General features: G+C 44.5%; 1 protein-coding gene across 15 annotated transcripts in view; it reads left to right on the plus strand.

The window, feature by feature from the left end:
• AGPS (alkylglycerone phosphate synthase) overlaps nucleotides 1-18,780 on the plus strand; it is a 132,929-nt gene that overhangs the window by 39,052 nt on the left and 75,097 nt on the right. For 6 of the 15 annotated variants that reach the window (XR_014784820.1, XR_014784822.1, XM_084813871.1 and 3 more), the window contains 2 exons: nucleotides 14,551-14,646; nucleotides 15,767-15,851. The exons of 1 other annotated variant lie outside the window; for it this stretch is intronic. Coding sequence is in view for 11 of the 14 variants with exons in the window: in XM_084813871.1 (XP_084669997.1) it covers nucleotides 14,551-14,646; nucleotides 15,767-15,851 (181 nt within the window). In the remaining 3 variants the exon portion in view is untranslated. Of the gene's footprint in view, nucleotides 1-5,860; nucleotides 6,102-6,947; nucleotides 7,085-11,190; nucleotides 11,404-12,243; nucleotides 13,230-14,550; nucleotides 15,852-18,780 lie in introns of those variants that run through there. 8 more of the 15 variants (XR_014784821.1, XM_084813815.1, XM_084813820.1 and 5 more) reach the window with 7 other exon arrangements.

Consider the following 18,780-nt stretch of genomic DNA (forward strand, 5'->3'; position numbering starts at 1 on the left):
AGCTACTTGTAAAGCCTCATCAGACAGCCACTTGGCTTTCTTGCATTTCTTTTTCTTTGGGATGGATTTTGTTGCTGCCTCCTGAACAATGTTACGGACCTCCGTCCATAGTTCCTCAGGCACTCTGTCTATCAGGTCTAATCCCTGAAATCTATTCCTCACCTCCACTGTATATTCATAAGGGATATGATTTAGGCCATACCTGAATGGTTTAGTGGTTTTCCCTACGTTCTTCAATTTAAGCTGAAATTTTGCAAGCAGCAGCTCATAATCTGAGCCACAGTCAGCTCCAGGTCTTGTTTTTACTGACTGTATGGAGCTTCTCCATCTTTGGCTGCAAAGGACATAATCAATCTGATTTTGATATTGACCATCTGGTGATGTCCATGTGTAGAGTCGTCTCTTGTGCTGTTGGAAAGAGTGTTTGGTATGATCAGTGTGTTTTCTTGGCAAAACTCTATTAGCTTTTGTCCTGCTTCATTTTGTTTGTATACCAAGGCCATGCCTGCCTGTTATCCCGGTCATTTCCTGACTTCCTACTTTAGCATTCCAATCCCCTATGATAAAGAGGACATCTTTTTTTGGTGTTAGTTCTAGAAGGTGTTGTAGGTCTTCATAGAACCGATCAACCTGAGCTTCTTTGGTATCAGTTGTTGGGGCATAGACTTGAATTACTGTGATGTTGAATGGTTTGCCTTGGATTCGTACTGAGATCATTCTATCATTTTTAAGATTGTACCCCAGTACTGCTTTTCCCACCCTTTTGTTGATTTACCTTTCTTTTAACAATGTTGGGAGCAACAACTGAAGCATGGTTTACATTCTCCCCTACTAAACCAATGTTGTCCCCGACAGTTCCTGACAGGAAGTTCCTGTCCTTGAATGTAGAGTACTGTGTCATTAGGATCGATAATAAGGTACTCTCAGCTGTTGGCTGCAAGACATCATTTACTTCAGAAAGATTAAACCCTTTTGGGTCAAATTCAGATGCTTCAGGGGTTCAACCCAGCTGTTGATTCATCTTCATCTGTTGTGTGGAATATGTCATCATCTGACCATTCATAGTCAGTTATTTGAGTTTCTTCCTCATCCATGGGTGAAATGAAACCACATGGCCGCAACAAATCACGATGCAGTGTCCCTTCTGGCCTGTCATTATCTTCAGATCTCACAACATAAACTGGAAGGTCTTGTAGTTGTTTAATGACCACATATACTTGGCTTTCCCATTTATCTGCCAATTTATGCTTTCCTCTTAGGTTTAGATTGCGAACTAAAATTTTGTCGCCTTCTGATATATGTGAAAGTTTGACTTTTGCATCCCATCTTCTTTTATTAGCTTTTTGGTTCTTCTCAGATTCCTTTCTTGCCAGTTCATAAGCATACTTCAGCCTTCTTTTTAGATCTTTCACATACTGCTGATGAGTTATTCTAGTCCTCCGTTGCAGCTGGAGCCCAAAACATAAATCAATGGGTAGCAATGGCTGTCTGCCAAACATCAAAAAATAGGGAGACTCCCCAGTCCTATCTTTCTGGGTACAATTATAAGCATGGAGCAATGGTTTAACATACTTCCTCCACTGTGCCTTTTTATAATCCTCTAGTGTTCCCAACATGCTTATTAGGGACCTGTTAAACCTTTCCACAGGATTTCCTCAAGGGTGATAAAGTGTGGTTCTTGAATTTACACCTTCTATAGTGCAAAGCTCAGAAATTAACTCAGATTCAAAATTTGCTCCTTGGTCACTATATATATATTTTTTGGAAAACCATAGTGACAAAGAAAATTCTCCCACAAAGTAATAGCAACAGTCTTGGCTGTTTGGACTTTGGTTGGGTAAGCTTGAGCATATCCAGTGAAACAATCAGTGATTACGATTTTTCTGGTATCACAGTCATCAGGCTGTAGCACTACGAAATCTATACTTAAGAGTTTCATGGGTGCATAAACTTGTATATTCACCAAAGGTGCTGCTTTTTCTACTGGTGCTTTCTTCTTGATGCACTTCTGTTCAACATCTGCTGTCATTCTAGGCCAATAAAATCGATCTCTGACTAGTAACAGTATAATGTTCTCTCTATACCCACATGTCCAACTTCGTCATGAAGAACTTGTAGTGCCTGAGACCGATGAGAATGTGGAAGTACTAACTGGTCAATGAAATCTTCTTTTTGTTTCACTCTTCAATAGAGTACTCCTTCATGTAAATGAAGTTGATTCCATTCTCTCAACAGTAACTGAACCTCAGGAGGTTCTTGTTTCTCTTCTCCCTTACTAGGCTTTTTCTCTTTCTCTATCGTGGATTAACCTGGCCAAAACCCTGTATTTCTTCTGTATCTCTTGCCAGTCTTCAGGGCAGAGTCCAGGTACACTAGGTGTTCTGGGCCACAACTCTGGGCTTACATATTCATCTGGAATAGCACTGTCATCACAAGGCAACATCTCAATTATGGAAGAACCATCTTCACTGGTATCTTCACTGTTGGTCTGCACCATAACTTGAACTAAATGTTTTTCAAACAAAGCAGAACAAGTAGCTACTGACAATTTCTCACATTCAGGTTCAGTCTTTGCTCTTGCTATCAATTCTTAAACGCGTTCTTGTAGTTTTAATGCACTGCTATCTTGAAATTCAGTGTCATGAGGCTTACGAGATAACCCATCAGCATCTCCATTTAATTTACCTGCTTTATATTTAATGGTAAAATCATAATTTGACAATGCTGCCAACCATCTATGCGAAGTAGCATCTAATTTTGCTGTGGTGAGAACACATGTTAAAGGGTTATTGTGTCAGGGTGGACACTGAGTAGGGGTGGACGAAGGTCGCTTACCTGTCCTCGAAGGACATTCGCGGTGGGGGGGAGGTGCTTCGCTGCTCCCCCCGCGAAGTTCCGGCCGGGGGGGGAGGCTTCCCGCCTCGGCCCAGCCGAAATTCAGGCCGGGGAGGAGGCTTCCCGCCTCGCCCGGCCGCGAACGCGAAAGTTTAAAAAACAACAACAACGCCCCCTGATAGGCTACGTGATGATTCACATAGCCTATCACGGCTAGATCTGCAAAGTCAGCCGTGATAGGCTATGTCAATCGTCACGTAGCCTATCACGGGTGACTTTAAAAAAAAAAAGCGCGTACGCGAATGGCGGCCCCCATAAGGAGCCGCCATTCGCATTCCTTATTTAGTCGCTGTAGTCTACGTAAATGTTTACGTAGACTATGGCGAAAATAAGGGCAACGCAAATAGCATTGCCCTTATTTTCGCCGTAGTCTACGTAAATCTTTACGTAGACTACAGCGACCAAATAAGGAACGCGAATGGCGGCTCCCTATGGGGGCTGCCATTATCCGTACACACTTTTTTTTTTTTTTTTAAGTCACCCGTGATAGGCTACGTGACGATTGACGTAGCCTATCACGGCTGACTTTGCAAATCTAGCCGTGATAGGCTACGTTAATCGTTACGTAGCCTATCAGGGGGCGTTTTTTCTTTTTCTTTTATTGCAATGGCGGCGGCGGCAGCCGGTCAAAAAACCAGCTGCCGCTCCCGCCCCGCTCGAACACCCGCCGAACCGCCAGCTGGACCCGCCGCCGGGAGGGACATTCGGCGAAGGTGAGTCCCGTCCCGGGGGGGCGGGGGGGCGGAGGATTTCTCCCCGAAACTTGTTTGGGGGGCCGAACACGTTGGCGCTCGGCCCCCCGAAGTTTCGGGGAGAAATTCTCCGCCAACCCTAACACTGAGCCCATAGAATCCCAGAGTAGTTCGGAGGAAGAGCAGTTGCTCCTGGGGGAGGAACGCGCCCCTTTTTCCCAGGGCCCGCAGCTGACAGAGTTTCCTCCCACCCACATTCCTAGATTAGAAAGCAGTCCAGGGAGTGACCCAGCACCGATAGCAGACTGGTTGGATGCGCGGCGCAGACGCAGAGAGCGGCGCCAAATGGAGAGCGCAGAAAAGAGGCGTAGTGCCCGGTTGGCACTCAAAGAACGGTTGCGCCCAGAGGATCCAAGGGAAAAGGGGAGGGATTCTCCCTAGTCCTTATATTCAGGGGTCTGCCAGTAATTGCTTTTCAAACGGGGACCAACTGTTCTAACTTAGGGCATAGGGATGCTGCTGCTCAGATCTAGTTGCTACCTGTACAGCTGTTAAGTTGTAAAAGAAGAATAAAGCTTTGAAAAGAATCCCTTTGTCTGTGTCTTTACTTGGCTACTGGATTTAACTGAGAGCCCTCCAAGGAGCCCTTGACAGCTTGTCAGTTGTAACCTCAAATTTTGTTCCATAAAGATAGTCATGGAATTTCTCAGTTATAGCCCATTTAAGGGCAAAGAATTCCAGCTTATGCACTGGATAATTTTTTTCATTTGCACTTAGTCCACGGCTGGCATATGCGATTACTCTGAGTTCTCCTTCCTGCTCTTGATACAGTGCAGCTCCTAATCCTGTCAAATTAGCATCTGTATGAAGAACATAGGGAAGAGCCCAATCTGCAAACCCAAAGATAGGTGCAGATTTCAGTAATCTCTTGATAGCTTCAAAGACATCTTGACAGCTTTCAGTCTACTGCTCTTCTAATCCTTGGGAGTGGTTACCAATCACATGCAACCTTTTCTTCTGTACTCTACCTGCCAGGAGTGAAGTCAAAGGCTTAGTAATGGAAGATTAGCTTTTTACACATCTTCTGCAATATCCTGCAACACCCATGAATGTTCTTAATTCTGTCACAGTCTTTGATCTTGGCCAGTCCTTCAAAGCAGACAGCTTTTCAGGATCAGGTTGTATGCCTTCTTGTGATATGACATATCCCAAGTACTTCACTGATGTCTGAAAGAATTTGCATTTGGAAATGGACAACTTCAAACCATGTTCCATCAGCCGTCTGAGGACTTTCATTAATCTTGCTTCATGTTCTTCCAGGGTTGCTGAAAATACTATTAAATCCTCCAGGAATGCTGTTACTTCTGTGAGATTTCTATCTTTCATAACATGCTCCATCATACTTTGAAATGTTGCTGGGGCATTGGTTAATCCTTATCGCATCATGCGAAAGTGCCAATTCCCCATTGGTATCATAAATGCTGTTTTGGGTCTGTCTTCTTTCTCCACCTCAGTCTGGTAATATCCACTCTTTAAATCAAAGGCAGTGAACCATTTAGATCCAGAGAGCAAAGAGAAGGTCTATTCTATGCTTGGTAAAGGATAATCATCCTTCCTGGTGATGTTGTTAAGTCAGCGGTAATCCACTACTATCTTTAATGCACCTGTTTTCTTTCTGGCCAGAACCACTGGAGAAGCGTATGGACTATCTGATAGGGATGTCAGAGAATTCCGCCACAGACTGAAATGGGATCGAATCCCCTTCAGGCCATGCCACGGAATCCTCTGCGGAACGGCACCACGAGTCCTGCGGAGCCAGCAGTCATGAGGCTTTTTTTCGTCGTCCACAAAGAGTCGCAAAATTTTCGTAAATAAAAATGTAGTGTAGTATATTTCGATAATAAATACATAAGTTTTTTTTAAAAAAATGAATTGTGCTCACCACCTTGTTTGTGGGTGTTATTTTTAAATTGAAATCCTCCGTCTCCATTTACTTTCAGCCAAAACATTTCCTCTTCCAAGGGGCTTCCCAAAAGAAGGCTATTTTAGGTGTGCCTGAGTGATAAACTATTTGTTTAAAGCAACGCTGTTTTAAAGAAAGAAAAAACCTTTTAAAATGACCATGCCGCTCCAGTCATTTTAAATAGGCGTGGTCATTTTAAAAGGTTTTTTCTTTCTTTGTAACAGCGTTGCTTTAAACAAATAGTTTATCGCTCTGGCACACCTAAGACAGCCTTCTTTTGGGAAACCCCTAGGAAGAGGAAGTGTTTTGGCTGAAAGTAAATGGAGACGGAGGATTTCAATTAAAAAAAAATGTACATATTTACGAAAAATAGCGATTCTTACGGAAGTTATGCAGACTCACACAGTCGGCTGGGCACCAGAATTACGGTTGTCGGTACGGATTTATTTTTGTAATTTTCAGGCGGAAAAAAAAAGAGGAGAATTCCGGGGGCTTGTGAACGGCGGAACGGAGCACTGGCCGCAAACTGCGGAAGTCAAGCGGCACCGAAGGTACACAATTCGTACATCCCTACTATCTGAGTCATCTATAATGCTACTTGCTAGTAGTTCATAGAGGTGCTGTCTTAAATCTTCAAAATCAGCTGGTGAAACAGGTCTTGTCCTTTCTTTAAAGGGCATATTGTCTGAAAGGTGAATGGCATGTTTCACACCCTTAACATGACCTATGTCCTGGTCATGCCTTGAGAAAGCTGGACCTCCTTCTTTGCAAATACTTTCCTCTAGGTGCTGTTTATATTCAGTGCTTATGGGTGAATCACCAAAATCTAAAGAAAAGGGAATGTTGATTTTCCCACTTACAGGTGGCATGGATTTGATCCAATCTACAACTTTGCCTTTTGCAATGACACACTTTTTAGGTAACATAATGCTATGGGCACTTGCATTCTGTATTTGTACAGTAATTTTACTACAAGAAGCAGAAACTTTGGCAAACTGAGTTTTTAGGACCAACCCTCCAGGGAAATGTTTGTTTTCTGCATCTTCTAACAACATCTCGAATGGTCCTTCTCCTGAAAGTTGTCTTACAGTTCCAGCGACTTCTTTTACCTCACTGGAAGGTATTACTACTGCTTTACTTTCTGCAACTCGTACTGTTCTCCTGGTAGTTTTGTTTTGCGTCTTCTCCTGCTCTTTGCATATTGTGTATGCCTTGGCCCATATAGCATCAGTCCTCAGTTTCTTCAGGAAATGTGGGCCAGCTATTCATTCACAGTCATTCTAAATTTCCACAGGATATTAGTACCCACAATAATTGGGACTCCAGCAGGAGGATTTTGATCTGGACATATAGAGCAAAAACTATCTGACTCTTTTCTGTTTCACAATTTTCTTTAGGAAAGTTGACCTGAACAACCACATACCCTAGATATGGGACTTCTTGACCTCCTGCGCCTGTTACCTGTAGTGTTTCTTCCAATGGGTGCAATTCTATATGTGACAAATGCTGCTTGTAAAATCCTGAAGTTATGCAGGTAACCTGAGAACCTGTATCTATTAAGCACACACGTGGTACTCCTTCTGTAAACATCTCTGTATAGCATGGGTCTCCCACCAGTTCACTGAACACCCTGTTCACTCTTTTACTTTTGTGGGTGGCTTCTTGAAGTTTTGCCCCAGCTTTGACATTTTCATCTGTTTGTGAAGACTTCAAGGACTGGCATGATAACCATTGCTCTTGTCTAGAAATTAATTTTTTTGCACTAATTCAGCATTGCTTGATTTAGTATGTTCAGTCCTAGAGTGACCTTCCATTCTATAATTGTAACAGAAGTACCAACTGCTGTTTGAAATAGATCTGTCTGTGGGTGAAATCCTGATGTTTTCTTGTTTTGGCCTTTCCACCCTCTTCTGAGTAGCAGACTTTTCCATTAACTTGGCAATAATTCCCTCAATATGGGTCAGTCCGCCTTCTATTTCCCTTGACTCTCTTACTGCAGAGTTCACAGGGTTTGCTGACTCAATGATATGGCATGAACTTCTAAATTTATATGATGGCTTACCTGTTGCTGTTTTATTTACTGTTTCAGTTCTTTCTCCTCTTCATATTGTTTGACGTTGTGTGGGAATTCTGAAAATGGCATCTTGGAACTATTAGTGGTATCTAGATTATCATACAGATGGAGCTACACAATCAGGAACTCATCCCAACACCCACGAATGAATTGTTTGATAAGCTGCACCTCTGGATTTTCCAGCATCAAGGTCTTCTTGAACATTACCTTTCCCTAGCAGTTGTTTGATAGTTTCAGATAATCAGAAGGTTTTTCTGAAGATTTCTGAAAAGTCTAAAAAAACTGAGCATAGAGTTCATCACTGCTGGAAACAGAACCATATATCTTTTCTAGGTGCAGCAAACATTTTTCTGCAGTAGAACTTTGACCTGCATTTAAAGCTTCATTCAAAGCTGGGGGTGCTAAACTCAATTAATGTCCTTTTTTTTCTTTTGGAAGATATTTCTGGATCATCTAGTAGCTGTTGCACGTGAAGGTTCCATGTATCAAAATCTACCTCACTAGGAGGTTTTGCCAAAAGACCAGGGGTGTGTTTCCACCAGCGATTGACTCCAACCTGGCTGCACAGTGTTTCCATGACGTCGTGGCCATTCAGTACCAGCCGTGCATTTTATCGTGGAAAAATCACTTCTTCTGAGACTGGTTATAGTCTAACTTTTCCAGCTTACTTTGGTTCCATTACTGGCCTGTTTCCACAACCGGACTGGGTTCGGTATCATACTCCTGCCCATGGGGCGTGTAGCCTGGCCTTTGTGGGTGTGTTGCTCGTGACGTCAGTGACCCAACCTTTTCCCTCCCTGTTTTCCAGAAGTTTCATCACCGTTTTGGAGCAGGATGCTGAGAGACCAACATTTAAAACATCACTGAAAATAAGTGCTAGAACACTAGTGCATATAAACCTGCTATCGCAGGCAAGCAAGTACTCCCATTACAGCCTGAAAATCAGGTTTATCTCAGGTCGCTTCCCCAGAACTATACGTGGGGAAGATCCACGGCTAATATTCCTTTGTGTCATTTGGACCAGGGAAATGATGCCGCAAGCATTATAGTCTAGTTTTGATATTACATGCTAAGTCACTATCTCATTATCACACTATTGCACATGTCTTCCATCGATATGCACACCCTCTATGTCAGTATCTTCCTATGACTCTATCACTCAATTGCAAAATAGCACTAACACGCATTTGTGCTATTGCTCAATAGCGCTATAGCTCATTTTCCAGGACAAGCCCCCTTAACCTCAACAGGAGTCAACAGGTGCCCCTGGAAAAATGCACTATCGTGTGATTGCGCTATCTCACAATAGCGCAAATGCACGTTAGAGCTATTTCACAATTGAGTGATGGAGTCCTGGCAACATAGTGATGTAGAGGGTATGCGTATTAATGGAAGGCTTGTGCAATAGTGTGATAATGAGATAGCAACTTAGAGTATGCCTGCTAATGCAGTAGCCTTAGGGGTGCCTCCTAATGCAGTAGCCTGCTATTTAGAGGGAAGGGAAAAAATGGGTGGAATCGGGCATACGTCTGGGAAGTCTACTCAGAAGTCATCCCGTTGTGGTCAACGAGGCTTGTTCCTGAGATTGCTATCAAGGGGTGTAGAGCCTGGAGGGGGAGCCTTTCTGATTGGTTCAGCAGCCCTGCCAGTCTGATACCATTACTTTCCAACCCCGCCACCCCACCTGGAAGTATGTTTCTATCAGCGAAGGGGAAAAGGGGGGGGGACTCAAAAAGAGGAAGGGGCAGGAACATGGATGAGGTAATCAGACCTAACCCAGATTCCATCCAGCCATCAAGAAAATAATTTGATTAAAGCTCAGTGGAAATAGCACAGAGCCCCAGGCTACAGCGATTATAAGCCAGGACTTTAAGCACTGTGGAAACTGGAAAAGGAGTAGACGTGATTGGGGAAACATCACAATAAAGTTGCAAGCCAGGTGAAGCTGGTAGCTTGGGAACATGCCCCAGAAAAACACTTTAGTTTGAAGGATGCATAATCATAGGCAGCGGAGGCCTCATCAGACTTTATTACATGTTCTACTATTACTCTAGATACCCCTTCAGGGATGGTGAAGTTGGGTATAGAATGTGTTGGTGCATCAGGGGATGAAAATGTGTCCCTGGCTGAAGAGGGTGTAGGTGGAGTGCCAGCTATTTGTTCATCAGCTAGGTTCTCTTCTGTTAAGGAATGACCAGAAAGGGTCTTCCTTGTGCCCACAGGAAACACGCTCCATTTACCATTTAATTTAAGTTGTTTACAATCTCTTCTTATCATTCTAGCGGCAGACACTTTACTGTACTCAGATAGCAATGCCTTGCTGACTACCTTGCATTCTTTTAAATCCAGTAACAGCCCCATACTCTCCTAAAGCATGCGTCAGCTCCTCATCTGTAACAGTAGGATGAATACCACTCAATCTAACAGAGCAGTCTGGATCAAACTTATACTGTTTACATAGTTCCACGCTCCATAGGAGCAATCCTATGGCTGCTAGACAGTGGCTAGATAGCCATAGGCTATCTGGTTTTCCAGGAAACTCCTCCCACTTCCACGCTGCCTCAGAGGCAGTGCAGAACATCCCCATCCTCCATGCTTGCAAAAGGAGTGCGAAGCAGGCGAAAAGGGGCATTACGGGGGGGTGTTCCAGGGCAGGGAGGGCGGAAATGCCTGTACAACACATCCTATGTGTCATACAGCAGCCTCCTGCCCCACTCAGCCCTCCCACAGCTAGGTAGCTACAATCCGCTGTCTAGCCGAAAATGCAGGGCATTTTCCCCTCCGGGCTTCTCCTGCCCTGCATTGGATAGGCGGTTGCCTCCGACTTCAGAGTTGACTGCCTATCTGAATAGGATTGCACTGTTAGTTACTTATACCCCACCCTTCAACAAAGAATTAGGATTACACTTTAAAAACAAATATTACCTCACTAACATATGACTCTATCTGATTTAAGTATAAGTAACATTTACTTATTGACCCTGAAAGACAGGGCATAAACTTATCTTAGAAATAAATGTGAACCCACCTTAAAAAAAAACCCAAATAAAAGGTATCTGATGAAGTGGACTTTAGTCCACAATAAATGTGTGACGGTGTAATCCTATACATGCCTAATCAGAAGCAAGCCCCACTGAGTTCATTGAGACTTACTCCTCAGTAAATTGGTATAGGCGGCAATCTCATACCTATCTACCTGGGAATAAGCCCCACTGAACTCAACGAGACTCAAGTCTGAGTAAACAGGGATGGGGCTGCACTGCTGGTCTTCAGCGTGCCACCAGAGGCTTTGTTTTAGAAGGCCAGTAGCCCAGCATCACAAAGCTCCAGCCACGGAAACTAGCTTGAAGGGCCGGTAGCTTTGGAACCGATCAAGGGCCGGGGACGAGCCAGTGCCAGGAATCCAATATTCGGCGGTGGGCGCGGCCGCTCGCTCCTTTTTGTCTTTACGTAGATAGCCGGGCGGAACAGAGACAAGTGCACGCGCGCGCGCAGTGCACGACGGGATAGCGTATAACCGCCGTTGGGCGCCGCGCGCAACCTTTCCCCCGACGTTGCTTGACGGCGCAACACGGAAGTGCCATGGCGGCGGCGCAGGGGCCGGGAGGCGGCGGTAGCGCCGGTTTCCAGTCTGCTGCTCAGCGGAGGCTGCGAATCCTCTCGGGCCACCTGCGGAGCGCTCCGGAGACGCACCTATCCGCCAGCCAGTGCCGAGGTCGGGCGGCCACGGCGCCGACGACGCCGGCGGGATCACAGCCGAGCACCTTCCCCAAGAGGCGGTAAGCGAGGGAAGCCTAGCGGAGCAGCGCATTGCCAGTCTCCCCTTTCCAGCCCGCAGTGGTGGTCTCTGGGCGTCTCGGGCCTCCCCAAGACGGAGCGAGGCTCCGTCGGCCTCAGCGCGACTCCCGCGGCTCGAAAAGTTCGAAGCCGGCCCTTCTGCGAAGCGAGGGGAGGAAAAGGAGAAGAAAACGCGCCGCCGCTTTCCCCTGACAGGCCCTCCCCGCGCGCTGAGTAGCGGCTGAAGTGTGTTGCTGCCGGCCCGCCCATTTAAGTATTAAGGCGAGGTGGAAGTCGTTGGAACAAAGAACACGAAAAATAAAAGGGGGCCTTGTATCTTCTGGGGCGGCTTTAAGGCAGGCGAAGTCTGTTGGCGGGGGCGGGGGGGTGGGAAGAGGTGGAAGTAGTCAAGAAGTAGGCTTGTAGAGGCATCGGTTGCTCTTGTTGGGAATGACTTCAGTTGCTAGGCGCGCGAGGCTTCACAGGTCGCAATAGGTGTTTTATGTACTCGGATGCAAATTTCACAGTATTTAGTGGAGCTTACTCCCAATTTAGGGGGCTGTATATTATAGCTTCAAAGATAGTGTGCATATGAGTCAAAAACTATTGTTTCCCAAATTTTGCATTTTACTATTGTTTTAGGAGGGGCCGCGGTGGCTTAGTGGTTAAGACGCTGAACTGCAGACCGGAAGGTCAGCAGGACAGCAGTTCGAGACCCGAGTGCCACGTGACGGAGTGAGCTCCCGTCTTCAGTCCCAGCTCCTGCCAACCTAGCAGTTCGAAAGCAAGAAATTGCAAGTCGATAAATAGGTACCGCTTCGGCGGGAAAGGTAACAGCGTTCCGTGCACCTCGGTGTTCAGTCACGCCGGCCACATGACCACGGAAGCGTCTTCGGACAGCGCTGGCTCTTCGGCTTAGAAACGGGGATGAGCACCGCACCCTAGAGTCGGACACAACTGGTTGGGGACACCTTTATTGTTTTAGGACCTTTCTGTCTGGCCACCTGACCCCAGAAGAAATGTTCTATTTCTACTTCTCTCATAACTTTTTGCTATGTCCATTGACACTTTTTGCTGGGAGTCTGAGAGCCTCTGTGCTTGTCTGCCCTTAAATATGAACTTCTTGGTATTAGATGTACCTTTTACTTCAAGTAAGAGTGTGGATATGTAGTCCTTCACCACCTGGTTGTTAACGTTTAGTGGTGGTGGTGAGGGGACAAAGTTAACTGGATCATTCTCCAGTAAGTTAAATGTGTTCAGCAACATTAGGCTGAATTCTATACGCTTATTTAGGAAAGAACAACAAAACTCTTTCAAACAAATGTATTATGGCACAACCTTTCATGGACACTGACCACTTCATCACATGCATGAAGTGTTAACTTCAAGTTGGCAAATCTATATACACATGGTTGGATTTGGGGCGAGGTTGGTGTGTCAGAGGGAACTGCATTGCCAGAAGTATATGCAATTACCTTAACAGTTGTCATTCACAAAAAGTTGTCATTCTCAGACATCATCGCATTAGTGATCAGTTTTAAAAAAACAACACTTTGTCCTTTTTAAAACCACAGGAAATAGAACTGAATCTCTTGGTGAATTGTACTTCAGCATTTTTGCACTGATATCTTTTGAAATTCCTTTGTTTAAGAACTGCCACTTTAAGATCCTCGACAGTGCCCTGGAAAGTTGACACATTCTCTTGCTGGTTTTTGAATATTGCCATTTCTGATGTCAGATTTATGTCCGCTTAATTTTTGCAAAGAGTTGAATGCAGTACGGTGTTGCTTTGCAAACAATGGCATATCTCATGCTGGAGGATGACCAGGTATATGAACTCCTGATATAGATTGCATTATTAGGTCCTGTAATAGTGTTGCCAGAGTAGATATGGGGACAGAGTTGGCATCCTGTGTCTGCATCCCTGTTGGAAGGTCAGTTGTTGTTGGAGTATAACCTTTTTAGGTTGGCCAGCCTATTTCAGAATAAGCCTCACTGGTCCCTGTAGGTCTTAGGTGTGTCTGTTGTAGGCAGTATTGGTGTGTCTGTTGTAGGCAGTATTGAGGTTATAAACTTGTGGCCCCAATAACTCATGTTAGGACTCTGAAAATAACAGCACTGAGTAAAAAAACAACCTTTTCCTAGCCCTCATGTTATAGATTGAAATGTGAAATATGTGATCATAAGTCCTTCCAATATGCTTCTCACTGCTAAAAATGGTTGCTCATCATAGCAACTACCTTTTGAAACCACGTTTTGTGATGTAAACTTGTGGTGTTTTGACATACTGGAGAAGCAGAAGTGGCTGGAAGCTTCTGCAGTGTTCAAGTAAATGACTTGTATATCTCTGCCACAGAGGCATGAACTCCATATGTGGGTACAGCTCATGCATCATATTGTAAGAAAGATTTAAGTGCTTGGATTTTTGATCAAAAGCACAAAATGTGATTGTGGAAGTCACTTGGCTGTAATGTCTAGAGTAGCTCAGATTCAGTTTTCAACTGAAATGTTTTCAGTTATTTGAAAGTCATTGAGACCAAGCTGATTAAATAAGGCTTGAGGTGGTATATGTATTCGTATGTTGTGTGTATACATAAAACTGAAGAGCAGCCTTCCCCCAACCTGGTGCTGTCCAGGTGTTTTGGACTACAACTCCTAGGTTTCCTGACAATTGACTGTTTTGGCTGGGGCTGATGGGAATTGAAGTCTAAAACATCTGGAGAACACAAGGTTGGGGAAGGCTGGAAGTAATATACATCTGATCACATTTCTTTAACTGACTACTGTGTATATTATGTTTGTACATGTCCAGTATTTAAGATTGTACTAATATTACATTGCAGTGTTCGTAGAAATTCATGAGCAGGTAGCTGCAAATTAGTTAGACTCGGAGTTCCTGTACTGAAATCTTGAAATGTATCATTTTGGATGAATACTTAGTGGGTCAACCTAGGGCATACAGAGGAGAGGGTAGAAAAGACCAGGCTCCCAACTTTTTAAAATTTTGGCAAACAGCTATGGTGGTATTGTATGATTAGCAATGTTGGGGGATAATGTTGTAGGTTTTGTAGTTGCACCTGGATAGAAAGGGACTTGTTTCATTAAATCAGAGGAAGTTATTCCGACTTTTCATTCTGTTTTATTTACAGGCTGTGGATTGCAAGTCTGGAATTCAGCTAGGAAATTGACATTTTTCCTGACCCACTATACTGTGGTGCCTATCCTGTGGTGTGTTACATCTGGAGGCATGTATCAAGCCACACCATGATGGGAGGAAGGCTTTCACGTTATGAGGTTCATAACTAAAAAGAGATGGGATCACAAGGCATATGTAACTCTACAGCCCAGAGTTGGATCTTACCTTCGGGGACCAAGATTCCAGTGGTCTCTAGACCCCAGGATGCCAATGCATCTGTAGTTTTGCTGAATGGCAAAGCTAGCACATGCTTTCAGGTTTTCCTGGTAGGCACTGTCCTTCCCTCCTACTGGTTCTTTGGCAGGAGTCTTGGAGTGGGGATGATTATGTGACCACTTGGGATTCCAACTGGTCATATGATTTAGATGCATCCAAATCTTCCCTGAACCACTTGCAGGCGTAGTTTGGGACTGGTAGATGGTGGATAACATTCTTAATCTCTTTATTTCCCCCTCTCCACCTAGAAGGGGTAGGCCCACTGTCTGAAACTCTTCTGACTATGTCCTCAACCCTGGGACCCCAAATACCTGAGAGCGATCTGCTCACAGACAAGGCGGGCATTAGCAAGGCTTCTCCTTGTTCCCAGAGTTCAGTAAATCCTCTCAGTGGGGTCAGGGTAAACTCCTCTAGTGCTTTATGACTGGGTTGCATGTGTTCTTATTGACTGACTTGACACTGGAGTTGTCCAAACCGCTCATGGAGAACAGAGTGCTGATACATTCCGTTCTCTCTCACCCTATGCTTTGTACAGGTGTGATGTGGCCGGGAGGGGGAAGGGAAGAACCATCAGCATTTGTGAAAAACGGGTCCTCCATACAATGCCCTTGGGGACTCCCAGTGGCCCCATGAAGCTCTCCACTCCCTACTACCTTCAAAAAAGTATTTTTAATTAACATTTTGAAAACCATTAGGGCTCTTCTTCCTGTTCCTAATTCTGCTGCTGATCAGCTGTTTGGCAAGCAAGAAGAGAGGAAAGAGTTGTTTACTGGCTCTGCCTAGTCTTCCATCCACACATAACTTTTCCCATTGAGCTCTCTCTCTCCTCTCCCCCACTCGCAGCCTCTAGCCTTGCTATTTCTCTCTCCACTCCTACCTCTTGGCCCCCACAACCCCTAGCCACACACTTTATTTCCCTTACCAGTCCTTTCTCTTCTCTCCGCCCCCCACAGCACCTTCCTGGGTGGGGGCTCTGATGGCAGAGGAGGTAGGAAGGAGCACCAGATGGGGAACAGAGTGGCTGACCCTGGAGCCAAGGTAAAGAAAACCTTTCCTTTTCAGGCTGGGGGCATTTTTCTTTCCTTTGGTACTGGGAAAAGGGTGCAAGTGTGCACAGCTAGGGTGAGCAGAGCAATCCTATGGAGGCCTACTCAGAAGTAATTCCCATTGAGTACCATGTAAGCATGCATAGGATTACAACCTTACAAGGGTATTTTGTTGTCCTCCTGTGGAGTCAAATATGTGAATTGGCTTTGGGGTTCATAACCTTCCTCTGCTTGAATTGTTTCTTGGGTGAATTACTTGTCCATGGCAGCCATTATGTGACTAACTACATCCTCCATGGGAGCCATTTTGTGGTGGTGCCCACAGCAGATTCTCAAATTCCCAAATGTACCCATGGGTCCAAAAAAGCTGGGGACCCATAGTATAAAAGCTGCTATTCCTGCTGTGAGAATTGCGTTCTGTGTTAGCACTACTAAATCCTGTTCTCTTGACTACCTTTTAGTATTCCTCTGGTTGTGTTCCATTCTCCTGCCATTGAGTTCTCTGCTGCTCACTACCAGCAGAGGTATACATCAAGAGACAGCAACAGTGTTAGACATGATATACAGTCCTGCCACAGGAATAGCTTCTTCTGCTCTTTTGTTGCTGTATTCCCTCACTCCTGGTCTGATTACTACATCAGTAGGACCAAGAGTACACAATCCTCAGATTAGTCATAATCTGCTTGCAAGACACATGTTGAGTTTATTTGTCGTCATCCCCTACACACACATATTTTGTATATGCAAGATTCATCTGTTGCATGGCTCTATTTGTATTATATGAAAAGTCAAAGAGTAGATGTAGGCAACTTGTGGCTTTCTAGATTGTGGCCTACAACTCCCATCAGCCTTAGCCAGCATAGCCAGTGGTAAGGGATGATGGGAGTTGTGGTCTTCAAGATGTTTTGGCCTACAAGTTGCCACTGCTGCCCTAGAGTCTAAGGCATATGTGTCTATGCATTTGGCATATGAATTGTAGATTCTGTTGCTGCTGTTGAAAGCAGAAAAACATTGTGTTCCATAGGTATAGATGTTGTTGATTGGTAGCAGTGGTCCACAAGCTTTAGCTGGACATGATAGACAACTATTGTTTCTAGTAGCCACTGAGAGGGCTTTTTTGCTGCTCTACAAAGACAAAGTAGCGTATTGTTTGTGCATTTTGCCTGGTAAATAGGTTTTACATCAGAAGAATAGCTGGCGCGTGTGTGTTTTGGTAGCAACCTTTTCCTTCTGGGTGCTCTACCTTCCTGTGTTGCTAGTAACTTTTTTAAACAATGGTTATTCTTGTGGTAGTGTATACTGGTGGCTTCCCCTGCTAGTTACCACAATGTATGCTTATCACTGGCAAGTACATCTGTGGACTTCTGGTTGGTACAGAGATGTTACACTCATTTCAAGGTTCTAGCTAGCTATTGCCAGTGGCATTCAAGCATTTAACCATTGTGTGTCAAATTAAATAACCTTTTCTTAGGAAGCCTCTATTGTTCCTGTACAGCCTCAGCAGCAGCCTCTAAGGCCTGGGGTGTAGACATCATCATCCCCCCACACACACACACAAACTCTCTCTCTCTCCACTACATCACAGTTATTGCTAGCTGCCTTGGAGGCCTGTTGTCAGGCAGAAAGGTGGGATAGAAATTTTCCAAACAGTGAAGGTATCATGCCTCTTTTAGTGATGAAGTAGGCTGAAATCAGAGGGGGATGATGGAAAGAATTTGCACAGCTCTAGCAGTTCGGTTTAGTGATTGGTGAACTCACCTCTAGTTTGTTCAGAGTGGCTTGGTATTTATGAGGTTTCTTAGTGAACTCTCAGGAAAAAAAAGTAATCTTTTCCCAAGAGCTCTCTAGCTTGTAATATGTGCCAATTATACCATGCATGCTTGCTTATCATATTGGCCCCTTATCATATCAACCACCACCCTACAAAAACAATACAGCCAGTAACTTGAGAAGTAAACACAGTGGCTGGAACACCTGGGAATGGGAAGAGGTGCTGCTTTTAACATCCGGCCCCCACATTCCTATGTATTAGCAGCTCTGTTGTGTGCAGAGCAAAGTAGAACAGACTTGGGTACATCTGTGTGAGTTGTTGGCTGTTGTTTATTGCCCTGTGATATCTCTGTCTGAACTAACTTTGAGCTTTTATGCTGAATTTCTCAGGATGCACTTCCAGGACTGGGAATGTATTTGGAGGGTTTGGGGGAGGGGGGCAGTAAGGACAGCAACCAATGTGTTTTTTACCCAGGAACTGGAAGGCTAATGTGTTTTTTCCTGTGAGAAAGACAGGGGTATGGGCTGCTTCCTGTGTGAGGGACAGGAAGAATTTATAGGAACATGTGGTATTTCTTCTGGGGTGATGCCATGTTAGTATAGGTTTTGAAAGTGAAAGATCAGTAACATTGACATTGTATTGGTTTCTCTGCTTTAGCAAACTCTGCACTTGAACCCTTACATCATATTGAATTGTGCTCTTTACTGTACTCTGTATTAAATAGCATTTTGCATTTTATTAAACTCTGCACTTTATGGATTTTAATCTGATGGTATATTTTAGATCACTTCCTTTTTGAATAAGCCTTAAGTTCTGACTGTATTTAGAGACTGAGCAATCTGCTGCACTTTATTCCATCTTTCTCCGACTGCATTTTATTTTACTAGTTAATTGTTCAGTATGTCCCTGGGCAATGTGATCCTTGAGACAGGAGAGTGGTTTACCTATTGTAGTAGTCATGGGCTACTACAGAGGGAAATATGGTATAGGGAGTTGGATAAGCCAGTGAAGAGAAGGACTGATAAAATATCAAAAAGCTAACCCCCTCTTCTGGCCCTTCCCCCATTCATGGGATTTTAGACGGCCCTGTCAGCCATCTCTCTGGTTTCGTGATGCTGAATTTGAATGCCAGATTTATACAAATATGTTT

Source organism: Heloderma suspectum, chromosome 1, assembly GCF_057233095.1.
Source record: "Heloderma suspectum isolate Gila_16-S chromosome 1, 16-S_ref, whole genome shotgun sequence".
Lineage (NCBI taxonomy): Eukaryota > Metazoa > Chordata > Lepidosauria > Squamata > Helodermatidae > Heloderma > Heloderma suspectum.